The 27,395-nt window shown below is 45.8% G+C and overlaps 1 protein-coding gene across 2 annotated transcripts in view; it reads right to left on the bottom strand.

Annotated features, from left to right (window-relative positions):
* Window positions 1–751: 751 nt before the first annotated feature.
* fam83hb (family with sequence similarity 83 member Hb) overlaps window positions 752–27,395 on the bottom strand; it is a 94,150-nt gene continuing 67,506 nt past the window's right edge. For both annotated transcript variants that reach the window (XM_068016360.1, XM_068016369.1), the window contains exons 4-5: window positions 8,043–8,167; window positions 752–7,106 (exon numbers count right to left, since the gene is read on the bottom strand). In XM_068016360.1, the coding sequence (XP_067872461.1) occupies window positions 4,157–7,106; window positions 8,043–8,167 (3,075 nt within the window). In that variant the 3' untranslated portion in view covers window positions 752–4,156. The remainder of the gene's footprint in view (window positions 7,107–8,042; window positions 8,168–27,395) is intronic.

Genomic DNA, 27,395 nt, shown 5'->3' with positions numbered 1-27,395 from the left:
GTTAAATATAATTTCCCTTTCACAAAATCACATTGACTCTGCCTGATTACCTTGATTTTTTCTAAATGCCATGCTAGAACATCTTTAATAATAGCTTCGAACATTTTCCCTAAGACAGATGTTCTGCTAACTAGCCTGTAGTTTCCTGCTTTCTGCCTCCCTCCCTTTCTGAATAAAGGAGTTATATTCGCTATTTTCCAATCTAACAGAACTTTCCCTGAATCTAGGGAATTTTGGAAAATTAAAACTAACCCATCAACTATCTCACTAGCCACTTCTTTTAACACCCAGGAACTTGTCAGCCTGCAGCTCCAACAATTTGTTCAGTACCACTTCCCTGGTGATTATAATTTTCTTGAGTTCCTCCCTCCCTTCCATTTCCTGACTTGCAGCTAATACTGGGATGCCACTTGTATCCTCCATAGTGAAGACCGATGCAAAATATCTGTTCAATTCATCTGCCATCTCCTTATTATCCATTATTAATTCCCAGACTCACTTTCTATAGAACCAATGCTCACTTTGTTAACTTTTCTTTTTTAAATATCTATAGAAGCTCAAACTATCTGTCTATATTTCCAGCTAGCTTTCTCTCGTACTGTAATTTTACCATCCTTATCAATCTTTTAGTCATTCTTTGCTGTTTTTTTTTGCTGTTTTCTATTGTAAATATTTATCTGGTACTATTTTTTTATTTTAAAGCAAAATTAAGTTTAACCCTCCCCCCTCCACCCCACAAAAATGACCCTGTGTTATAAATACAAGTTTTTTCTTTGGCATCGCTGGCATCTTGGGCAAAATTATTTATTTTATCTATTTAGAGATACAGCACTGAAACAGGCCCTTCGGCCCACCGAGTCTGTGCCGACCAACAACCACCCATTTATACTAACCCGACAGTAATCCCATATTCCTTACCACCTACCTACACTAGGGGCAATTTACAATGGCCAATTTACCTATCACCTGCAAGTCTTTGGCTGTGGGAGGAAACCGGAGCACCCAGCGAAAACCTACGAGGTCACAGGGAGAACTTGCAAACTCTGCACAGGCAGTACCCAGAATCGAACCCGAGTCCCTGGAGCTGTGAGGCTGCGGTGCTTACCACTGCGCCACTGTGCCGCCCCTTCCCCCTACAAAGGAAGGTTTCCTGACTCAATATGTAGATAGGCTGACTAGAGGGGAAGCTATGTTGGATTTGGTGCTTGGCAACGAACCTGGCCAGGTGGCAGATCTCTTGGGTGGGAGAGCATTTCGGTGATAGTGATCACAACTCCCTGCCCTTTACTATAGTCATGGAGAGGGATAGGAGCAGACAGGATGGGAAAATATTTAATTGGGGGAGGGGAAATTACAATGCTATTAGGCAGGAACTGGGGAGCGTAAATTGGGAACAGATGTTCTCAGGGAAATGCACGACAGAAATGTGGAGGTTGTTTAGGGAGCACTTGCTGCGACTGCTGGATAGGTTTGTCCCGATGAGGCAAGGAAGGGATGGTAGGGTGAAGGAACCTTGGATGACAAGACATGTGGAATAGCTAGTCAAGAGGAAGAAGGAAGCTTACTTAAGGTTGAGGAAGTAAGGATCAGAAAGGGCTCTAGAGGGTTACAAGGTAGCCAGGAAGGAACTGAAGAATGGACTTAGGAGAGCTAGAAGGGGACATGAAAAAGTCTTGGCGGGTAGGATTAAGGAAAATCCCAAGGCGTTCTACACTTATGTGAGGAACAAGAGGATGGCCAGAGTGAGGGTAGGGCTGATCAGGGATAGTGGAGGGAACTTGTGCCTGGAGTCAGAGGAGGTCGGGGAGGTCCTTAATGAATACTTTGCTTCAGTATTCACTAGTGAGAGGGACCTGGTCGTTTGTGAGGACAGCGTGAAACAGGCTGATATGCTCGAACAGGTTGATGTTAAGAAGGAGGATGTGCTGGAAATTTTGAAAGACATGAGGACAGATAAGTCCCCAGGGCCAGACGGGACATACCCAAGGATATTACGGGAAGCGAGAGAAGAGATTGCCGCGCCTTTGGCGATGATCTTTGCGTCCTCACTGTCCACTGGAGCAGTACCGGATGATTGGAGGGTGGCAAATGTTGTTCCCTTGTTCAAGAAAGGGAATAGGGATAACCCTGGGAATTACAGAGCAGTCAGTCTTACGTCGGTGGTGGGCAAATTATTGGAGAGGATTCTGAGAGACAGGATTTATGATTATTTGGAAAAGCATAGTTTGATTAGAGATAGTCAGCATGGCTTTGAGAGGGGAAGGTCATGCCTCACAAGCTTTATTGAATTCTTTGAGGATGTGACAAAACACATTGATGAAGGAAGAGCAGTGGATGTGGTGTACATGGATTTTAGCAAGGCGTTTGATAAGGTTCCCCATGGTAGGCTCATTCAGAAAGTAAGGAGGCGTGGGATACAGGGAAATTTGGCTGTCTGGATACTGAATTGGCTGGCCCATAGAAGACAGAGGGTGGTAGTAGATGGAAAGTATTCAGCCTGGAGCTCGGTGACCAGTGGTGTTCCGCAGGGATCTGTTCTGGGACCTCTGCTCTTTGTGATTTTTATAAATGACTTGGATGAGGAAGTGGAAGGCTGGGTTAGTAAGTTTGCCGATGACACAAAGGCTGCTGGAGTTGAGGATAGTGTGGAGGGCTGTTGTAGGTTGCAACGGGACATTGACAGGATGCAGAGCTGGGCTGAGAAGTGGCAGATGGAGTTCAACCTGGAAAAGTGTGAAGTGATTCATTTTGGAAGGTCGAATTTGAATGCAGAATACAGGCTTAAAGACAGGATTCTTGGCAGTATGGAGGAACAGAGGGATCTTGGGGTCCACGTCCATAGATCCCTCAAAGTTGCCACCCAAGTTGATAGGGTTGTTAAGAAGGCGTATGGTGTGTTGGCTTTCATTAACAGGGGGATTGAGTTTAAGAGCCGCGAGGTTATGCTGCAGCTCTATAAGGCCCTGGTTAGACCACACTTGGAATATTGTGTTCAGTTCTGGTCGCCTCATTATAGGAAGGATGTGGAAGCTTTAGAGAGGGTGCAGAGGAGATTTACCAGGATGCTGCCTGGACTGGAGGGAATGTCTTATGAAGAAAGGTTGAGGGAGCTAGGGCCTTTCTCATTGGAGCAAAGAAGGATGAGAGGTGACTTGATAGAGGTGTACAAGATGATGAGAGGCATAGATAGAGTGGATAGTCAGAGACTTTTTCCCAGGGCGGAAAGGGCTATCACCAGGGGGCATAATTTTAAGGTGATTGGAGGAAGGTTTCGGGCAGATGTCAGAGGTAGGTTCTTTACACAAGAGTGGTGGGTGCGTGGAATGCACTGCCAGCGGTGGTAGTAGAAGCAAATACTATTAGGGACATTTAAGCGACTCTTGGATAGGTACATGGATGATAGTAGAATGAAGGGTATGTAGGTAGTTTGATTTTAGAGTAGGTTAAAGGGTCGGCACAACATCGTGAGCCGAAGGGCCTGTACTGTGCTGTACTGTTCTATGTTAAATTGTCTAATATACTAAGGCAGTTATTCCTGTCCATCCATCTCGTGGGTTCTCTTCTCTCCTTAAGAAGCCCACTTATCTCCTTGACCAAGTCTTCAATCTTCTCTTAACTCTTTCCCCGGTTGCTATGCAGTGTCTAATCCTTCCTTTCTCCCTCCATTGCAAAGTTAAAGGCTATATGCAGGTGTCAGTTACTCAGTGCTGTTGAGGACACCCCTCATTTCAGTTGTTACCTCTCTAAGATAGTTTATATTTTACCATCACCATGAAATAAAGTTAGATCGTTGAGTGAAAGGCTGTTGTTTAATGCTCCAGTTTTTATATATATATGTATAAACACACACACACATACTTATCTCATAGGACCTTTCCTCTCCATCAAACAGCCTTTTAACTCACACCCAGCTCTCCAAGATTCTTTTAATAGAGAGATATGTTCTCAGTGCTATGTTTCTAGCCTTGCTGTATGTTATTCTACATATCTAAAATTTGATATTTTAAGCATCTTTATTTGGTTAGCTGCTGCCTACAGTTTAGAGTAATGCTCAATATTCTGGATCATTTAACAAAAATCAATATCAACATCCAGCAACAAGCAATCCAGGTGCTTATGGTTTAGCTCCACTTAGTTTGGTAAGTTACAGGGAGCATTAAAACCTCCTAAATGTCTCAAAAAACTTAGGAATAATTTTTGTTGATTTCTTTTTGTCTCCCCCATCTATGTCCTTGGAATCTTGTGTTCCATCACTTTGTTGACCTGCAGAGGTGTCCTCTGTTTTCAAAGAGTCATCTCTCTTATAGAAGACTTCGAACCTACTGTATACTCGCTTCTCCTTTCGAAAACTGTTCATCTTCTTAATTAAAGGGTCGGTCTGATCAGGTGAGGTCTGTGCTTTGCCTTTGTTTTTAACCAGGCTTTCAAACCTTGATGAGACGGCGAACTGCTGTTTATTGGAGTCGATTTTGTCTGACTCAGGGGTAACCTTGTGTTCTGTTGAGCCTCTAGGGCCATCCACACCGGCGACAGTGGGATGCTGCACTTTGGCATTCTCGGCCCGGTTCTTCTGACTGTTGGCGGAGATTTGCTCCAGGATGACCTTGGTGTCATCTCGAAGATTACTGCTGTACAGGGCATTGGAAGTAGATGTGGAATACCTGCTCCCTTGGACAGTTTGTGAACCTTTGATTGCAGTGGAGTTGGTTAGAGGCCTGTGTGGTTTCTCTTCTTTCTCGGAGTTGGAAGGTACTGCCTCATTATGACCACCTTTTGGTGCTTTTTCAGGGTTCTTCTCATTCTCTGTGGCAGAAGTCAGAGGTTGCCCAAGCACTATATTGCTGGGCATTTCTTTCGATTTTGTGTCACTAGGGAGGTTGAGAAAACTTTTCCATCTTGAAGGACTCTTAGAAATGAAATTCAAATCTCCAGATTCTCCTCCTGCCTCATCCTCTTTTGTGTCCAGACACACAGCAGATGAATGCAGCTTAACTTTTGCTAAATTGTCACCAATCCCCTCCAATGTAGAGGTAGAAGAAAGTCTTCTGTGAACTTCAATAGACCCTAAGGGGCCTCTCAGAACATCTCTGGGATTGGTAGCATTATTTTGAGTTGCTGGTTCAGAAGGTTGGAGACCTAACTGAGGAGAAGGCCTGGAACTCAGCTGAGAAGGTTGGGAAATTGGCTCAGGGGAAGGCCTGGAACCCACCTGAGAGGGTTGGGAGCTTGGCTGAGGCGAGTGTTGGGGGCTTTGTTGCTCAGGTGTAGAATTAATGACCTTTCTGGATTTTTCCAGGGGCAGCTTCTCAGTTTTCTCTAACTGTACAACAGTTGGTGGTTTAATTTCTTTAGATAACAATGTGCGCTGGGTCATTTTGTTAATGGCATCTTGAACCTTTTTGCTCAGCTTAAGTTCTAATTTTGACCTCGCCCTATGTTGGGTGCTGGATTGCGTATCTGGATCACGACTACCCAAACCAGGATCAATTTGCTGCCCACTCAGGTCAAAGTCTGGTGATTTTTCGCCAAAATCCTCTTTTGAATTTGGTTCTGATGTTATGGCAAACTCACTTGGCAAGGTGTTGGCAGGCACTGAATGTTGAATTTGGTTGGTCTGGTCATTACTGAGCACCTGCTTTCTACCATTTTCCTGCAGATCTGCAGCTGCTGTAGGTTCTTCAATCTCTTCCAATTCCTTTTCTTCATTCTGTATCTGCTCCCTGATGCTCAGAATAATTTTCCCTTTTTGTGAAATACGCTGCTCTGCTTTTGAGTTATTGAAGATCAGTGAAGAACGCAACCTTGAGCCTCTTTGCAACATTGGGTTGAACTTACTACACATGGACTCATGCTTTACCAGCTTAACATTCTTCTCCTCATTTCCTTTATCTGATCTCAGACATAGATTCAAGCGTTTATAACTTGTAATCTGTGGAGGATCTCTCAACAAGGATGTCTCAAAAGGAGCTGTGTTCTTCCTGGAATCCTGAAGCGCTTCATTGTTGCCCTGAGGTTCATCTGGTGCAGAAGTGCCCTCGTCAAGCAGCCTTTGATGCTCATCCTGATAAGCACTAAGATAGGAGCCAATTCTCCATCTTCTTAATCCATGTTTGGTAGATTGATCATCAGATTTCCGACCCAGACTTGACTCAGTGAAAAGCATTTTTGGATCCAGAACTTGTTTCTGAGTTGGAGACTTTTGGCAGGCATATGATTGGCCAATGTTGGGGCGTTTCTGTATTTTCTGACCCAGTCTTCCCTCGCCTACTAGCTCTAGATCACTTGAACCATGCCGGACTTCTTTGGAGGAGTTGGAAGGTTCATAGTTTTCCGGAGGTGGATGGAGTGGAAAACCAGACAGGGAAGTCTCTTCGTAATTCCTTGAGTCATATCTGTGCATTGGCTGTTCCACTGACTCCTCATACTGATCCCTACCTGCTCTGTTTTGCCGAAATCGTTCAAGTATTCCCTGGCCACCTGTTAGATGCTTACTGTTAAAAGAGTTGAACCTATTCCTCGTTAATCCAGGCTCTAAAGGATACATCTTTTCTCTGAATAAATGCTCAGATCTGGCATCTAATTCATCGTAGCGCTCACTTATTCGTCCATACCGAGGTTCCCTCGCATAACTTTCCAAAGTCCCTTCTGCATAACTTCTCCGTTTGAATGCGTTCATTTCCATCCGCTTTGCTCTCAGAATAGCACTGGATGTGGGATCTAACTGAATTTTCTCCTGCTGAAAATGTGTAAACTGCTTCATGCAGCCTCTGATGCCAGGTTCCTCTTTAAATTGCCTGAAGACATCATTCTGTCTAAAACTCTGGGGAACGTGATCAGGATCCAAGTCTGCCCATGAATAGCCAGAGTGTGTAAACATTTCCTCTTGATGCACGAATCTTGGGTTTTGTTTGTGTCGCAGCCTATCAGTAGGCTGGTATGGTGCCACGGGGTAATAGTTATCCACATCTGGCATAAAATTCTCTACCCCAGGGAGAGGTTTTGACTGAGCAAAAAGAATCCGAAATTCTTCATCAAAGATTGCCACAAGCTCTCCCTGAAACCGTTGAACAATACTGCGATGAATCTTCTCAAAGGACCACATAAAACTGCAGGGTAAGGAAAGAGAAATTAAGAACTACCTTTGCATTAATCATCATTCAGTTGCAATCAATGAGTGGTTACAGTCCTACTCCCCAGAATCCATACAAAAACTTTTCACATTCTATCAAACCTATTGGTTATGGGGATGGGGACAAGTCCACAGATGCCTACAAAAGCCAAATTTGTGAACTGATTGTGTTATGTCTTCGCTATTAGGTAAGAAGTCAAAGCTAAATATGGTAGAACCAGATGTAACAACTTACCATTGTATAAGTCCTATTACCAAGCTTGCCAAGAATGAATATTAAGCAAAATTTCATGAGCTTTCTTCATTACATGTTGCAACTGTGTACATGGACACCCAAATCCCTTTGGTCCTTCACAGCTCCTAGTTTCTTGCCATTAAGAAAATATTCTAATTTAGCTTTAATGCATCTAAAGTGGATGACCTCACAATTCCTCACTGAACTTCATCTGCCCTGTTAACCTGTCATGTCCTTTTGTAGTTTCAGATTTAGCCCCTTTGTTGCAAATTTGTGTTAAGGGCCCATACTCACATCCCAAATTCATTTCATACAAGTCCCTTAAAGCAAATAGTCAGACTCTCACCCCGTCAGCTGAGGCTGACTTTAAACCTAGAGCTGAAAGGACAGTTCTACAGCAACCCAAGCTGTAAAGTATGAGGGAAGACAGAATTAGGCTCAATTGTAAGGCCATCACAGGGTAAATAGCCAACACCCAGCAAGTTAACAATGTGAGGAGAAACAAATTGATTTTGACAGAGTGTAAACTGTTCAATTAGGCTGTATGCATTAAAAATAAAATTTTCCTGTGGGAAATGGCTGTCTTGCACTGAATGAGATAGCCAGGTATCAGTCAGCATACTGTGCACTTCAGAGCTCGCCTATTCAGAGAGAGGATCATTTCAATCTGTTAATTACCTGTAGGAGCCACAGAGAACAGCATTACAATCCACCAACATGAACCGCTCTATCAAATTCCCAGTGAAGGACATCCCAGATCTGCAGTAGTAGGTTGATCCTGCTAATGTCCTCACTCTCAGGAACTAAAAAGAAAAAGAAAAAGTGAGCACCATGCACCCAAGCTACACAAGAACACAAACATTCCCATAGCACTATGACAGGGAAGATTTTCTATCCAATCACTGGGACATTTGAGAGATTATTGGGTTACAGGTAACATACAAACATGGATGGAACCACACCACTGCAGACTCTATTTCCAATTCATCATGCTGGGGAATGACAGCGCTTGTACCATTTCAGCTCTCCTGCAACTGATTCAGTGCCCTTTTCATTTATAGAATAAAGCAGTCTCCTGGTTATGGCACGGGACTAGCAATGCACAGGTCATGAGTTCAAATCTCACCATGGCCATTTGAATTTAATAAATAGCTAAGTTATGGGCTGGCAACATAAAAAATACTTTCACATGACCCAGTTGACTCATTGATATCCTTCTGGGAAGGGAACCTGGCAGCTTGACATGATCTAGCCTGCTCGTGACTCCAGTCGTATACTACATGATAAACCACTTCGGAATCGATCAAGCCACTCAATTACAAAACAAGCACCACTGGGCCCAACCATCTTCAGCTGCTTCATCAATGACCTTCCTTCAATCATAAGGTCAGAAGTGGGGATGTGCGCTGATGATTGCACAATGTTCAGCACCATTCGTGACTCCTCAGATACTGAAGCAGTCCATGTAGAAATGCAGCAAGACCTGGACAATATCCAGGCTTCGGCTGATAAGTGGCAAGTAACATTCGCACCACGCAAGTGCCAAGCAATGACCATCTCCAACAAGAGAGAATCTAATCATCTCCCCTTGATATTCAACGGCATTACCATCGCTGAATCCCCTACTATCAACATCCTAGGGGCTACCATTGACCAGAAACTGAACTGGAGTAGCCATATAAATACCATGGCTACAAGAGCAGGTCAGAGGCTAGGAATCCTGAGGCGAGTAACTCACCTCCTGACTCCCCAAAGCCTGTCCACCATCTACAAGGCACAAGTCAGGAGTGTGATGGAATACTCCCCACTTGCCTGGATGGGTGTAACTCCAACAACACTCAAGAAGCTCGACACCATCCAGGACAAAGCAGCCCGCTTGATTGGCACCCCATCTACTAACATTCACTCCCTCCACCACCGACACACAGTGGCAGCAGTGTGTACCATCTACAAGATGCACTGCAGCAATGCACCAAGACTCCTTAGACAGCACCTTCCAAACCCGCGACCTCTACCAACTAGAAGGACAAGGGCAGCAAATACATGGGAACACCACCACCTGCAAATTCCCCCCCAAGTCACACACCATCCTGACTTGGAACTATATTGCCGTTCCTTCACTGTCGCTGGGTCAAAATCCTGGAACTCCCTTCCTAACAGCACTGTGGGTATATCTACCCCAAATGGACTGCAGCGGTTCAAGAAGGCAGCTCACCACCACCTTCTCAAGGGCAATTAGGGATGGGCAATAAATGCTGGCCTGGCCAGCGATGCCCACATCCCATGAATGAATAAAAAAAAAACTCCTATCCCAGGTTCATAAATGTAGTCTCAACAGCAATGAGAGCACCTGGGCACTAAGTGTTAGCAGTTTAATCAACCATCAGGGTATCACTATCCTCTCCTGTGCACTTTCTATCTGGGCCCATGAGAAAGTGAGCGGAAGGGGAAGCAGCGCTCTACTTTTCCCCTCACTAGCCCAGGGACACTACGGTGGATATACTGCCTCGCCCTAGCTGAGGTCACCAAACTTAGCAAGGGCTGGGGATGAAACCGACACATTCCTGGTCTGTATGGCATCAGGCATGCAATTAGCCTCACAATTTCTGGGCAAAGTTCTTTATTCCTTGTTAAATAACCACACTAGTCAGCAACCCCAAGTGGAACAATGTAACAGGAGGAGGCCATTCAATTAGATAATGGCTGATCTGTCAATCTTAGTTTTGAAATTTTGAATTGATCTCCCCCCCCCCCCAGTCTTAAAACTATTTTGGGGGAGAGTTCCAGATTTCTACTACTACTCCTTGCATGTGAAGAAATGCTGCTTGATATCACCCGTGAATGCTCTAATGTTAAAGTTATGCCCCCTTGTTCTTGACTCCCCAGAGGAAATACTTTCTCTCTATCTACCTTATCAAATCCTTTAATCATCTAAAACACCTCACTATATTTAAGGGAATACAAGACTAGTCTTTTGCAGCCTGTCCTCATACATCGGGTGCAGTGTGTACCATCTACAAGATGCACTGCAGCAACGCACCAAGACTCCTTCGTCAACACCTTCCAAACCTGCGACCTCTACCACCTAGAAGGACAAGGGCAGCAATTGCATAGGAACACCACCACCTGCAAGTTCCCCTCCAAGTCACACACCATCCTGACTTGGAACTATATCGTCGTTCCTTCACTGTCACTGGGTCAAAATCATAGAACTCCCTTCCTAACAGCACTGTGGGTATACCTACCCCACATGGACTGCAGCAGTTCAAGAAGGCAGCTCACCACCACCTTCTCAAGGGCAGTTAGGGATGGGCAATAAATGCTGGCCTAGCCAGCGATGCCCACATCCCATGAATGAATAAAAAAGTACATAGTAGTATGTTACAGAACTAGAGGCCTGGAGTAATCCAGAGACATGAATTTAAATTCAGTTAATTAAATAAATCTGGATTAAAAAGCTACGATCAGTACTGGTGACCTTGAAGCTACCGGATCATTATAAAAATCCATCTGGCTCACTAATGTCCTTTAGGGAAGGAAATCTGCCGTCCTCACCCGATCTGACTCATTTGTAACTCCAGACGCACGGCAATGTAATTGACTCTTAACTGTCCTCTGAAATGTCAAGGGCAGTTAGGGATGGGCAATAAATGCTGTCCTTGAAACTATGCCCACATCCCATGAAATAATTTTATTTTATTCATTCATGGGATGTAGGCATCGCTGGCTAGGTCAGCATTTATTGCCCATCCCTAATTTCCCTTGAAACGGAGTGGCTTGCCAGGCATTATATAAAAAAAGGCATCAATGTCTTTGGGGGTCACCATTGACCAGAAACCTTTTTGGACCAGACACATAATTACTGTGGCTACAACGAGCAGGTAAGAAGCTGGGTATTCTGTGGTGAATAAATCATCTGCTGACCTTTCACAATCTACAAGTCAGGAATGTAATGGAATACTCTACATTATACTTACATGCCTGGGTAAGTGCAGCTCCAACAACACTCAAGAAGTTCAAAACCATTCAGGACAAAGTAGCCCACTTGACTGGCACCCCATCCACCACCTTAAAACATTTACTCCCTCCACTACTGGCACACTATGACTGTAGTGTGTTCCAGCTACAAGATGCAATGCAGCAACTCACCAAGGTTTCTTTAACAGCACCTTCCAAACCAGTGACCTCTACCATCTAGAACAACAGGGGCCAGCATGTGGAACACCATGACCTCCCAAGTCGCACACCATCCTGACTTGGAAATATATTGTCACTCCATCATCACTGGGTTAAAATCTTGGAACTCCCTCCCCAACAGCGCTGTGGGATTACTTTCATTACACGAACTGCAGCAGTTCACCAACACCTTCTTAAGGGCAACGAGGGATGGGCAATAAGTGCCGGCCTTGCCACATTCTGTGAATGAGTTTTTAAAAACTAACCCTTTTAGCCCTGGTGAATACGCACTGCATCCACTCCAAGGCCAATAGATCCTTCAATTTAGCTTTGAGTTCCTGATAATCTCTTAGCAGGACCACTTCCTTGTTCTTTCCTATGTTATTGGTCCCAACAAAGACCGTGATAACTCATTGTTCATCCACCCTTTCCAACTGCTTCAAGATATTCCTTACCCTGGCACCAGGTTCGACAACACACCCTTTGAGACTCTTGACTAATTGCAGTGGATGCTATCTATCACCCCAATTATTAAATCCTCATAACTACAACCTTTCTGTTCTGCTTGTCCACTATTGAACTGCTGCCTGCTTCACAGTGCCTTGGTCAGCTGTCACTGTCCTTCCTGCAGCCTTTCTCCCAGACCTCCATGTTTGAATCCTTCCAATCAGTTTCTGCCCTGCCACAGTACCAACAACGCTCCTTTCAAAGTGCCAGGCAACATTCTATATGACTGTGACAAAGGCAAACTATCCCTCTTCATCAACCTGTGTGCAATCTTTTTTTCCATTCATTCATGGGATGTGGGCGTCGCTGGCTAGGCCAGCATTCATTGCCCATCCCTAATTGCCCTTGAGAAGGTGGTGGTGAGCTGCCTTCTTGAACCGCTGCAGTCCATGTGAGGTAGGTACACCTTTGTGTTGTTAGGAAGGGAGTTCCAGGATTTTGACCCAGTGACAGTGAAAGAACGGCGATATAGTTCCAAGTCAGGATGGTGCGTGACATGGAGGGGAACTTGCAGGTGGTGGTGTTCCCATGCATTTGCTGCCCTTGTCCTTCTAGTTGGTAGGGGTCGCAGGTTTGGAAGTGGTGGAGGGAGTGAATGTTCGTCTATGGGGTGCCAATCAAGCGCGCTGCTTTGTCCTGGATGGTGTCGAGCTTCTTGACCACATCATCCTCCTCCACCGTCATCCAGTCAAGCAGCCCACTTGACTGGCACCCCATCCACCATCTTAAACATTCACTCCCTCTACCACCAGTGCACAGTGACAGCAGTGTGTACCTTCTACAAGATGCACTGCAGCAACTCACTACCCCTCCTTCAACAGCATCTTCAAAACCCATGACCTCTTCCACCTAGAAGGACAAGGGCAACAGACGTGTGGGAACACCACCACCTGCAAATTCCCCTCAAAGCCCTACACCATTCTCACTTGGAACTATATCGCCGTTCCTTCATTGTCACTGGGTCAAAATTCTGGAACTCCCTTGCTAACAGCACTGTGGGCATACCCGCACCAGATGGACTGCAGCGGTTCAAGAAGGCATCTCACCATCACCTTCCCAAAGGGAATTAGGGATGGACAATAAATACTGGCCTGGGCAATAAATGCTGGCCTAGCCACTGATGCCCATATCGCATTAAACAAATAAAAAAAGTCATTCTTTTTAAAAATTCATTCTTATCTATCCTATTGTAGTCCATGGTTTACTTACTTGCAGTGGCTTCTCTTCCCACCGTTACCTCTGGTGTCCTTCAAGGATCTATCCATGGCCCCCCTCCTATTTCTCATCTGCATGCTGCCCTGTGGCGAAATCATCTCGAAACACAGCGTTAGTTTCCACATATGGGCTGGCGATACCCACTCTACCTCAGCAGCACCTCCCTCAACCCCTCCACTATCTCTAAATTATCAGACAACTTGTCTAACATCTAATACTGTATGAGCAGAAATTTCCCCAATATGAGCAGACTGAAGTCACTGTCTTCAGTCTCCACCACAAACTCCGCTCCCTGGCCTCCAATTCTATCCTTCTCCCTAGCAACCGTTTGGGGCTGAACCAAACTGTCTGCAACCTTGGTGTCATACTTGACTCAAAGGTGTGCTTCCAAACACACATCCACATCATTACTAAGACTGTATTTTCTCCTCCCTAACATCGCCCAACACCGCCCCTGCCTCAGCTCATCTGCTGCTGAAACCCTCATCCAGGCCTTTGTTACCTCTGGACTTGATGACTGTAATGCACGCCTGGCCAGCCTCTCACATTCTACCCGTTGTAAACTGGAGTTTGTCCAAAACTCTGCTGCTTCTGTCCTTACTCATGCCAAGTCCTGTTCACCCATCATCCCAGGTTCGCTCTCGGTCAGGCAATGCTTCGATTTTAAAATTTCCATCTTTCTTTTCATGTCTCTCCATCACTTCGCCCCTACCTATTTCTAATTTCCTATAACCCTTCATGATGACTGCGCTCCTCTAATTCGGCCCTTTGATCATCCCTGATTTTAATTGCTCTGCAATTGGTGTCTATGCATTCAGCTGTCTAGGCCCTAAGTTGTGGCAATCCCTCCATCCTCTCTAGATCCCTTTCCTCCTTTAAGACACTCCTTAAAACCTACCTCTTTGACCAAGCTTTTGGCCATCTTCCCTAATATCGTCTTATTTGGCTCACTGTCCAATTTTGCTTCATAATGCTCCTGTGAAATATCTTGGAAAGTTTTATTACATCATAGAACAGAATTGTAGAATGGTTACAGCGAAAGAGGCAGCCATTTGGCCCATTGTGTCTGCTGGCTCTCTGCAAGAGCGACTCAACTAATCCCTCTCCCCCATCTTTTCCCCTGCAATTTCTTTTCTATTCAGATAATTATCCAATTCCGTTTTGAAAGCCACAATTGAATCTGCCTCCACCAAACTCTCAGGCAGTGCACTGCAGATCCTAACTTCTTGCTGCGTGAAAAAAACTTTTCCTCATGTTGCCTTTGGTTCTTTTGCCATTCACTTTAAATCAGTGTCCTGTGGTTCTCAACTCTTCTGCCAATAGAAACAGTTTCTCTCTATCTACTCTGTCTAGACCCCCTCATGATTTTCAACACCTCTGTCAAATATTCACTCAACCTTCTCTTCTCTAAGGAAAACAGCCCCAGCTTTTCCAATCTAACTACAAAACTGAAGTCCCTCATCCCGGGAACCATTCTTGTAAATCTTGTACACATCCTTCTGAAAGCATGGTGGCCAGAATTGAACACAATACTCCAGTTGAGTCCGAACCAGTGTTTTATAAAGGTTTATCATAAGTTCCTTCCTTTTGTGCCTCTATGCCTTTATTTATAAAGCCCAGGATCCCTTATATCTCAGTCACTGCTTTCTCAATCTGCTCTGCCACCTTCAATGATTTGTATACACATATCCCCAAGTCGTTCTCCTACTGCACCACCTATTAATACATTTTATAAATACAAGTTGTTGTTGTCACAGGTTGCATGTACATTATACCTATTGGACATGAATGACTCAAGGTAGATACATTTTATTCAATATCTGACCATCAGGGACAGTCTTACTGTCCATAAATCCCCGCATTCTACCATCTCAATACACTGGCTGTGCTGCCATTTTCTATTGTGTATTTATATACTTCAATATTTCTATAGCAGTTATGTATTTATCTCTAGCAGTAACGGAATCCTCAAGTATTAATTTAGTTTCTCCTACCAGTTAACCTAGTAAATTTATCAGATTATATTTATTTACTTGTTTGAAGTTGATGGTTTGGTTTTTACTGGAACCATAGAAAAATTACGGCACAGAAGGAGGCCATTCAACTGATGGTGTTCGCGCCAGTCGAAAAAGCTAGCCACCCAATCTAATCCTACCTTCCAGCACCTGGTCCATAGCCTTGACACTTACAGCATTTCAGATGCATGTCCAGGTACCTTTTAAAAGAATTGAGGGTATCTGCCTCCAACACCGCTCCTGGCAGTGAATTTGAGACACCCATCACCTTTTGGGTGAAAAAGTTTTTTCTCATGTCCCCTCTAATCTACCAATCAACTTAGATCTGTGCCCCCTGATAATTCACCTCTCCGCTAGGGCAAACAGGTCCTTCCTATCTACTCTATCGAGGCCCCTTATAATTTTGTACACCTCCATTACGTCACCACTCAGCCTCCATAGAAGCATAGAAAAATTACAGCACAGAAGGAGGCCATTCAGTCCATCGTGTCCATGCCGGCCGAAACAAAAAAACTAGCCAACCAATCTAATCCCACCTTCCAGCACATGGTCCATAGCCTTGCCGGTTACAGCACTTCAGATGCATCTCCAAGTACCTTTTAAAAGAAGAGAGTTTCTGCCTCCACCAGCATTCCTCGCTCGCAGTGAATTCCAGACACCCACCACCCTCTGGGTGAAAATGTTTCTCATGTCCCTTCTAATCCTTCTACCAATCACCTTGAATATATGCCCCCTGGTAATTGACCTATCCGCTAGGGGAAACAGGTCCTTCCTGTCTACTCTATCTAGGCCCCTCATAATTTTGTACACCTCTATTAAGTCATCCCCCAGCCTCCTCTGTTCTAAGGAAAACATTTTATACAGTTCCAGCATTACATCCATGCTTTTGTATTCTATACCTCGGCCAATAAAGGAAAGCATTCCATATGCCTTCTTCACCACTCTATCTACCTGCCCTGCCACCTTCAGGGATCTGTGGACATGTACTCCAAGGTGTCTCACCTCTTCTACCCCTCGCAATATCCTCCCGCTTATTTTTATTCCCTTGCTTTATTTGCCCTCTCCAAGTGCATTACCTCACACTTCTCTGGACTGAATTCCATTTGCCACTTTTCTGCCCACTCAACCAAACCACTGATATCATTCTGGAATCTACAGCTATCCTCTTCACTATCAACTACACGGCCAACTTTTGTGTCATCAGCAAATTTCCCAATCATGTCCCCCACATTTAAGTCCAAACCATTAATATATACCCACAAACAGCAAGGGACCCAACACTGAGCCCATCGACTACTACCCTTTGTTTCCTGTCCCTGAGCCAATTCTGGATCCAACCTGCCACATTCCTCTGTATCCCATGGGCTTTCATTTTACTGATCAGTCTGCCATTGACTCTATGCAGGACCTTATCAAATGCCTTACTAAAATCCATGTAGACCACATCCACTGCACGACCCTAATCAATCCTCCTTGTCGTCCCCTAACAAATCCATGTTGACAATCCCTGATTAATCTGTGCCTTTCTAATTGGCAGTTTATCCTGTCCCTCAGAATTGATTCCAATAATTTACCCACCACCGAGGTCAGACTGACTGGTCTATAATTATTTGGCCTATCCCTCGCACCCTTCTTAAACAATGGTACAACGTTTGCAGACCTCGAATCCTCTGGTACCTCGCCCGTATCCAGTGAGGATTTGAAGATGATCCTCAGCGCATCCGCTATTTCCTCCCTAGCTTCCTTTAACAATCTGGGATGCAATCATCTGGCCCTGGCGATTTATCCACTTTCAAGGATGTCAGACCCTCTAGTACTTCTTCTCTCATTATGCTTATTTTTTTATTTATTTTTATTTAGAGATACAGCACTGAAACAGGCCCTTCGGCCCACCGAGTCTGTGCTGACCAAGAACCACCCATTTATACTAACCCTACAGTAATCCCATATTCCCTACCACCTACCTACACTAGGGGCAATTTACAGTGGCCAATTTACCTATCACCTGCAAGTCTTTGGCGGTGGGAGGAAACTGGAGCACCCGTCGAAAACCCATGTGGTCACAGGGAGAACTTGCAAACTCCGCATAGGCAGTACCCAGAACTGAAACCAGGTCCCTGGAGCTGTGAGGCTGCGGTGCTAACCACTGCGCCACTGTGCCGCCCTATCTAATATTTCATACTCCTCCTCTTTAACTACAATGTCTGCATCATCCCTTTCCTTTGTGAAGACAGAGACAAAAAACTCATTAAGAACCCTGCCCACATCTTCTGCATCCACGCATAAGTTCCCTTGTACATCTCTGATCGGCTCTACCCTTTCCTTCTTGCTCGTAATACACTGATTAAACATCTTTGGGTTTTCCTTGATTTTACCTGCCAATAATTTTTCATGTCCTCTCTTTGCTTTTCTAATTTCCTTCTTTTACTTCGCCCCTGTACTTTCTATACTCCTCGAGGCTATCTAAAGTATTAAATGTTTTGTGATCGTCATAAGCTTTCTTTTTCTGCTTTAACTTATCCTGTAAGCTTATAGATAACCAGGGGGCTCTAGATTTGGCTGTACCACCCTTCATTTTTGTGGGGATATGCCTACACGGTCTGTAGTATCTCGCTTTTGAATGCCTCCCACTGGTTTGCCACTGATTTTACTTCAGGGGAGGTGGCGGCGTAGTGGTATTGTCACTGGACTAGTAACCCAGAGACACAGGGTATTGCTCTGGGGACATGGGTTCAAATCCCACCACAGCAGAAGGTGGAATTTGAATTCAATTAATAAATCTGGAATGAAAAGCGAGTCTAATGATGGCCGATTGTTGTAAAAACTCATCTGGTTCACTAATGTCCTTTAGGGAAGGAAATCTGCTGTCCTTACCTGGTCTGGACTAAATGTGACTCCAGCCCCACAGCAATGTGGTTGACTCTTACATGCCCTCTGAAATGACCTAGCAAGCCACTCAGTTGTATCTAACAGCTACAATAAAAAGGAATGAAACCGGACGGACCACCCGGCATCGACCTAGGCACCGGAAACGACAACGGCAAACCCAGCCCTGTTGACCCTGCAAAGTCCTCCTTACTAACATCTGGGGGCTTGTGCCAAAGTTGGGAGCGCTGTCCCACAGACTAGTCAAGCAACAGCCTGACATAGTCATACTCACGGAATCATACCTTACAAACAATGTCCCAGACACTGCCATCACCATCCCCAGGTCTGTCCTGCCCCACCAGAGGTGGCAGCACAGTGATATACAGTAGGGAGGGAGTTGCCCTGGGAGTCCTCAACATCGACTCTGGACCCCATGAAGTGTCATGGCATCAGATCAAACATGGACAAGGAAACCTCCTGCTGATTACCACCTACTGCCCTCCCTCAGCTGATGAGTCAGTACTCCTCCATGCTGAACAGCACTTGGAGGAAGCACAGAGGGTGGCGAGGGCACAAAATGTACTCTGGGTGGGGGACTTTAATGTCCATCACCAAGAGTGGCTCGGTAGCAACACTAATGACCGAGCTGGCCGAGTCCTAAAGGACATAGCTGCTAGACTGGGTATGCGGCAGGTGGTAAGGGAACCAACACGAGGGGAAAACATACTTGATCTCGTCCTCACCAATCTGCCTGCTGCAGATGCATCTGTCCATGATAGTATTGGTAGGAGTGACCACCGCACAGTCCTTGTGGAGATGAAGTCCCGCCTTCACATTGAGGGTACACTACATCGTGTTATGTGGCACTATCACCGTGCTAAATGGGATAGATTTCGAACAGATCTAGCAATGCAAAACTGGGCATCCATGAGGCGCTGTGGGCCATCAGCAGCAGCAGAATTGTACTCAACCACAATCTGTAACCTCATGGCCCGGCATATCCCCAACTCTACCATTACCATCAAGCCAGGAGACCAACCCTGGTTCAATGAAGAGTGCAGGAGGGCATGCCGGAGCAGCACCAGGCATACCTCAAAATGAGGTGTCAACCTGGTGAAGCTACAACACAGAACTATCTGCGTGCCAGACTGCGTCAGCAGCATGCGATAGACAGAGCGAAGTGATCCCATAACCAACGGATCAGATCTAAACACTGCAGTCCTGCCACATCCAGTCGTGAATGGTGGTGGACAATTAAACAACTAACTGCAGGAGGTGGCTCCACAAATATCCCCATCCTCAATGATGGGGGAGCCCAGCACATCAGTGTGAAAGATAAGGCTGAAGCTTTTGAAACAATCTTCAGCCAGAAGTGCCGAGTTGATGATCCATCTCGACCTCCTCCAGCATCACAGATGCCAGACTTCAGCCAATTCGATTCCCTCCGCGTGATATCAAGAAATGACTGAAGGCACTGGATACTGAAAAGGCTATGAGCCTTGACAATATTCCGGCAATAGTACTGAATACCTGTGCTGCACAACTTGCCGCGCCCCTAGCTAAGCTGTCCCAGTACAGCTACAACACTGGCATCTACCCTGCAATGTGGAAAATTTCCCAGATATGTCCTGTACACAAAAAGCAGGACAAGTCCAACCCAACTACCACCCCATCAGCCTCCTCTTAATCATCAGTAAAGTGATGGAAGGTGTCATCAACAGTGCCATCAAGCGGCACTTGCTTAGCAATAACCTGCTCAGTGACGCTCAGTTTGTGTTCCGCCAAGGCCACTCAGCTCCTGACCTCATTACAGCCTTGGTTCAAACATGGACAAAAGAGCTGAACTCAAGAGGTGAGGTGACAGTGACTGCCCTTGACATCAAGGCAGCATTTGACCGAGTATGGCATCAAGGAGCCCTAGCAAAACTGAGGTCAATGGGAATCAGGGGGAAAACCCTCCACTGGCTGGAGTCATACCTAGCGCAAAGGAATATGGTTGTGGTTGTTGGAGGTCAATCATCTGAGCTCCAGGACATCCCTGCAGGAGTTCCTCAGGGTAGTGTCCTAGGCACAACCATCTTCAGCTGCTTCATCATCGATTTTCCTTCAATCATAAGGTCAGATGTGGGGATGTTCGCTGATGATTGCACAATGTTCAGCACCATTCGTGACTCCTCAGATACTGAAACAGTCCGATTAGAAATGCAGCAAGACTTGGACCGTATCCAGGCGTGGGCTGATAAGTGGCAAGTAACATTTGCGCCACACAAGTGCCAAGCAATAACCATCTCCCCTTGACATTCAACGGCATTACCATCGCTGAATCCTCCACTATCAACATCCTAGGGGCTACCATTGACCAGAAACTGAACAGGAGTAGCCATATAAATACCGTGGCTACAAGAAAAGGTCAGAGGCTAGGAATCCTGAGGCGAGTAACTCACCTCCTGACTCCCCAAAGCCTGTCCACCATCTACAAGGCACAAGTCAGGAGTGTGATGGAATACTCTCTACTTGCCTGAATGGGTGCAGCTCCAAAAACAATCAAGAAGCTCAACACCATCCAGGACAAAGCAGCCGCTCAGTTGGCACCCCATCGACAAACATTCACTCCCTCCACCACTGACGCACAGTGGCAGCAGTGTGTACCATCTATCAGATGCACTGCAGCAATGTACCAAGGCTCCTTAGACAGCACCTTCCAAACCCGTGACCTCTATCAACTAGAAGGACAAGGGCAGCAAATGCATCGGAACACCACCACCTGCAAGTCCCCCTCCAAGTCACACACCGACCTGACTTGGAATTATATCGCCGTTCCTTCACTGTCGCTGGGTCAAAATCCTGGAACTCCCTTCCTAACAGCACTGTGGGTTTACCTACCCCAAATGGACTGCAGCAGTTCAAGAAGGCAGCTAACCACCACCTTCTCAAGGGCAATTAGGGATGGGCAATAAATGCTGGCCTGGCCAGCAACGCCCACATCCCATGAATTAATTTAAAAAAAAAAGTACTGTATCTAAGTCCACTTTCGCCAGATCACCTCTTAGTTTTGGAAAATTTGACTTCCCCCAATCTGGAACTTTTATTCCTGTTTTATCTTTGTCCTTTTCCATGATTACGCTAAACTAACTGTATTATGGTCACTATCTCTACAATGGTCACCCACTGCTACTTCATCCACTTGCCCAGCTTCATTACTGAAGACTAAATCTAGAATTGTGCCCCCTCTCGTTGGGCTTGTTACGTGCTGGCTATAAAAGTTCCCTTGAACGCACTTCAAGAATTTTGTGCCCCCTGTGCCCTTCACAATGTATGTATTGCAGTTGATATTGGGGTAGTTGAAATCCCCAACTATTATTGCCCTATCGTTTTTGCACTCAAATTTGTCTACATATTTGTTCTTCTATCTCCCTCTCACTATTTGGGAGTCTACAGTCCACTCCTTTTAGTGTGACTGCCCCTTTTTTACTTGAGCTCCACCCACTGGGCAGCACAGTGGCGCAGTGGTTAGCACCGCAGCCTCACAGCTCCAGCAAACCAGGTTCGGTTCGGGGTACTGCCTGTGCGGAGTTTGCAAGTTCTCCCTCTGACCATGTGGGTTTCCTCCTGGTGCTCTGGTTTCGTCCCGCATGCCAAAGACTTGCAGTTGATAGGTAAATTGGCCATTGTAAAAATTGCCCCTAGTGTAGGTAGGTGGTAGGAGAATTGAGGGAAGGTGGGGATGTGAGGGGGGGAAAAAAATGGGATTAATGTAGGATTAGTATAAATGGATGGTCGGCGCGGACTCATTGGGCCGAAGGGCCTGTTTCGGTGCTGTATCTCTCTATGGTTCTATGACATATGGCCTCATTTGACGATACATTCAGCACATCATTCGTCCTCACAGCTGTTATTGATTCCTTAACCAATAATGCTGCACCCCTCCTTTTTTATCCCCCTCTCTATCCCGCTTGAAAACTCTATATCCAGGGATGGTGAACTGCCACTCTTGCCCTTCTTTAAGCCAGTTTCCATTATAGCAATGATATTGTGTTGCCATTTACTCTTGCCTTTTATGTGTTATTTTTCTACATTACAACAGTGACTACAGAGACAGAGAGTAATTAAGGCACAGAAGGCGGCCAATCAGCTCATCAAATCCATGCTGGCTTTCTGTATAGCAATCCAGTCAGTCCCACTTCCCCGCTCTATCCCTGGAACCCTGCTAGTTTATTTCCCTCAAGTGCCTATCCAATTTTCTTTTGAAATCATTGATCGTATTTGCTTCCACCACCCTCGTAGGCAGCAAGTTCCATGTCATTACCACTCAATGCTGTAAAAAGGTTCTTCCCCAGGTTGCCTTGCATCGCTTGCCCAGAACCTCAAATCTGTGACGCTAGTCTTTGTACCATCAGCTGATGATGACAGCTTTTAGTCATAGAGTCGTACAGCATAGAAACAGCCCTTCGGCCCACCGCGTCCATGCCAACCATAATGCCCATCTATACTAATCCCACCTGCCTGCATTAATTCCATATCCCTCTATGCCTTGCTCATTCAACTACCTGTCCAGATGCCTCTTAAATGTCGCAACTGTTCCTGCCTCCACCACCTCCTCTGGCAGCTCATTCCAGATATCCACTATTCTTTGTGTGAAATATTTACCCCTTTGATCCCCTTTAAACCTCCTGCCTCTCACCTTAAATCTATGCCCTCTAGTTTTAGTCACCCCTACCATGGGAAACAGACTCTGGCTATCTACCCTATCTAGGCCTCTCATAATTTTATATACCTCGATCATGTCCCCTCTCAGCCTCCTTCGCTCCAGGGAAAACAGACCCAGCCTATCCAATCTCTCTTTATAACTCAAGCCCTCCAAACCAGGCAACATCCTTGTGAATCTTTTCTGCACCCTCCCTCGCTTAATCACATCTTTCCTGTAGTGCGGCGACCAGAACTGCACACAGTACTCCAAGTGCGGCCTAACCAACGTTATGTACAACTGTAACATGACGTCCCAACTCTTGTACTCAGTGCCTAGGCCGATGAAGGCAAGCATGCCATACGCCTTCTTCACCACCCTGTCTATCTGTGTTGCCACTTTTAGGGAACTATGTACTTGCACCCCAAGGTGTCTCTGCTCAACAACACTCCCCAGGGCCCTGCCATTCACTATATATGTCCTGCCCTGGTTTAACTTCCCAAAATGCATCACTTCGCACTTGACTGCATTAAATTCCACTTGCCAATCCCTTGTCCACTTTCCCAGTTGATCTATATCCTGTTGTAACCTTAGACAACCTTCTTCACTGACCACTATACCACCAATTTTGGTGTCATCTGCAAACTTACTAATCATGCCCCTCTACATTCACATCCAAGTCATTAATACATATGACAAACAACAGGGGGCCCAGCACCGATCCCTGCGGCACACCACTGGTCACCGGCCTCCAATCTGAAAAACAGCACTCCACTGCCACCAAGCCAATTTTGTATCCAATTGGCTAGCTCACCCTGGATCCCATGTGTTCGAACCTTCTGGAACGCCTACCATGCGGAACCTCGTCAAAGGCCTTGCTAAAGCCCATGTAGATAATGTCCATCGCCCTGCCCTCATCAATCCTCTTGGTCACCTCCTCAAAAAACTCAAACAAATTCGTGAGACATAATTTCCCACGCACAAAGCCATGCTGACTATCCAAATGCATATAAATCCGGTCTCTCAGAATCCCTTCCAATAACTTTCCCACCACTGATGTAAGGCTCACCGGCCTATAGTTCCCTGGCTTATCCCTGCTGTCCTTCTTAAATAAAGGCACAACATTAGCTATCCTCCAGTCTTCCGGTACCTCACCTGTGGCTAACGATGATACAAAAATCTCTGCCAGGGGCCCAGCAATCTCCTCCCTTGCTTCCCATAGCATCCTAGGATACACCTGGTCAGGCCCTGGGGATTTATCCACCTTAATGCGCTTCAAAACCTCCAACACCTCCTCCTTTGTAATGTTGATATGCTCCAGGATATCGCTGTTCCCTCCCTTGAACTCACTAGCTTCCATGACCTTCTCCACGGTAAATACAGACGAGAAGTATTCATTTAAGACCTCGCCCATTTCCCGTGGCTCCACAAATAGATTACCACACTGGTCCTTAAGGGGACCTACTCTCTCCCTAGCTACCCTTTTACTCTTAATATACTTATAAAATCTTTTAGGATTCTCCTTTATCTTATCTGCCAGGGAAATCTCATGGCCCCTTTGCGCCCTCCTAATTTCCTTCTTAAGTGTACTCCTACATCCCCTATACTCCTTGAGGGACTCACTTGATCCCAGCTGCCTATACCTGACATATGCCTCCTTCTTTGTCCTGACCAGACACTCAATATCCCTCGTCAACCAAGGCTCCCTAAACTTGCCAGCCTTGCCCTTTCATCTAACAGGAACATGCCAGCCCTGAATTCTTCCTATCTCACTTTTATAAGCCTCCCACTTGCCAGACGTCCCTTTACCTGTAAACAGCCTCTCCCATTCAACGTTTGAGAGTTCCTGTCTGATGCCATCGAAATTAGCCTTCCCCCAATTTAGGACTTCAACCTGAGGACCAGTCCTATCCATTTCCATAACTATCTTGAATCTAATAGAGTTATGGTCACTGGTCCCAAAGTGCTCCCCCACTGAAACATCAACCACCTGCCCAGCCTCATTTCCCAAGAGGAGGTCGAGTGTAGCCCCTTCTCTAGTCGGGCCATCCACATACTGCTTCAGAAAACCACACTGGACACACTTAACAAATTCTTCCCCATCTGATCCCTTAGCACTAGGGCAGTCCCAGTCAATATTAGGGAAGTTAAAATCACCTACTATTGGGGGGCCTATAGTATAATCCCATCAAAGTGATCACCACTTTCTTATTTCTAAATTCAACCAATATGGCCTCGCTGGACATTCCCCCTGGGTTATCCTCTCGAAGTACTGTCATGATGTCCTCCCTAATCAATAGTGCAACTCTCCCTCCTCTCTTACCTCACACCGGAAGCATCAGTACCCCGGAACATTGAGCTGCCTGTCCTGCCCATCCCTCAACCACGTTTCCGTAATAGCGGTATCACAATTCCATGTACCGATCCATGCTCTGAGTTCATCTGCTTTACCTGTAAGGCTTCTTGCATTAAAGTAAATGCAGTTTAGCCTACGAGACCTTCCACGTTCCCTGTCCTGCCCCTGCCCGGCCTGCCTACTGGACTTGCTTGCTTTAACCTCTACATTTGCCTCAACTATCTCATCGGAGAGACTACTACTTTGGGTCCCACCCCTCTGCAAGACTAGTTTAAACCCTCCCGAGGAGTACTAGAAAACCTCCCTGCAAGGATATTGGTCCCCTTCCAGTTCAGATGCAACCCGTCCCTCTTGTACAAGTCACCTCTGCACCAGAAGAGATCCTAATGATCCAAGTAGCTGAAGCCCTCCCACCTACACCAGCTCTTCAGCCAGGCATTCATTTGCCTTATCCTCTTATTCATACCCTCACTAGCACATGGCACAGGGAGTAATCCTGAGATTACAACCCTAGAGGTCCTGCTTTTTAACCTTCTGCCTAACTCCCAATATTCAGTTTGCAGGACCTCATCTCTCTTCCTATGTCGTTCGTACCAATATGGACCACAACCTCTGGCTGCTCACCCTCCCCTTTCAGAATGTCCTGCAGCCGCTCCGAGACATCCTTGACCCTAGCACCAGGGAGGCAACATACCATCCTGGAGTCTCGTTTGTGGCCACAGGAACGCCTATCTGCACCCCTTACGATAGAATCCCCTATCACTATAGCTCTTCCATCCCTTTTCCTCCCCTGCTGTACAGCAGAGCCCTCCGTGGTGCCACGGACCTGACTGTTGCTGCTTTCCCCTGGGAGATCATCCCCCTCCCCCCACCCCCAACAGTATCCAAAGCGGTATACCTATTTGAGAGGGCGATGGCCACAGGGGACTCCTGTACTACCTGCCTGCGCCTACTACTCCGCCTGGTGGTCACCCATCTCTTTTCTGCCTGTGCAGCCATTACCTGCGGTGTGACCACCTCACTAAACATGCTATCCACGATGTCCTCAGCATCGCGGATGCTCCACAGTGAATCCACCCGTAGCTCCAGCTCCGTAATGCAGTCAGCTAGTAGCTGCAGATGGTTACACTTCCTGCACACTGGAAGCATCCCTGATTTTCCACATAGTGCAGGAGGAGCATATCACGGGGCTGAGCTCTCCTGTCATGACTTACCCTTAGGTTAGTTACTCCCTTAATTAAAAAATACTAATTACACTAGGGACCTTGTTCGACACACTACAATCTAAAGTCCTTAATAAGCTACGCTGAATTTAAAAAAAAACACTTTAGTAGTGCCCACCTTATCACCAGAGGTTTTTTTTTCAACAAAAAAAAAGTTCCCTTTTTTTTTGAAGATATTTAAATGCACTAACAGCAGTGACTCACCAACCAATCAGCTTGCAGCTCTCCTCAGACATCACTGTTGGCTTTTTTTTTCAAAACTCCGGCGCCCTGGAAGGACTCCTTTCCCGGAAGGCAAGAGCAGTCTCGCTCCTTCCCGCTGCCGCTGCACTTTTAAACTCTGCCAATCTCACTCTTTTCTTTGTCTACCTTATCTAAACCTGTCATAACTTTGTGCATCTCCATCAGATCTTACGCCACAACTAGAGTATTGCATTCAGTTCTGGTCCCCACACTTTAGGAAGGATGTGAGGGTGCTTGAGAGGGTGCAGAGGAAATTTACCAGAATGGTTCCAGGAATGAGGGATTTTAGCGATAAGGTTAGGTTGGAGATGCTGGGATTGTTCTCCCTGGAACAAAGGAGGATTAGGGGAGAGTCGTAGAGTAATTTCAGCACTTTTTTTGCTTTTGTCCCACAGTTTAAATTAATTACTAGCTACTTCCAGCTCTGCACCTAATTCCCACTCTTACCAGATTCTCTAAAGCCTTCACTCTCTTTCAATTTTGCCTGGCCAGCTTATGCTATGTGCTCAATCTATTGTAGTATAGTTACTATTCTATACTCATACTAATGCACACACAATTCCCTGAAACAACTTGCTTTTCTACAGGGTCTTTGCTGTAACAAAATGCCCAAGGTCTACAGTGTGTGCACCGAGCAGGAAAATAGGAGATGATAGGAGAGGTGGCCCCATGGATAAGGATGTCACAAATCCATAAATAGTTCAAGCACTCACAGAAAGAGAGAAGGTATTGCAGGACACAGAG

The sequence above is a fragment of the Heterodontus francisci genome, chromosome 2 (genome assembly GCF_036365525.1).
Source record: "Heterodontus francisci isolate sHetFra1 chromosome 2, sHetFra1.hap1, whole genome shotgun sequence".
Classification (NCBI taxonomy): Eukaryota; Metazoa; Chordata; class Chondrichthyes; order Heterodontiformes; family Heterodontidae; genus Heterodontus; species Heterodontus francisci.
This window is presented reverse-complemented; position numbering and strand designations above follow the sequence as displayed.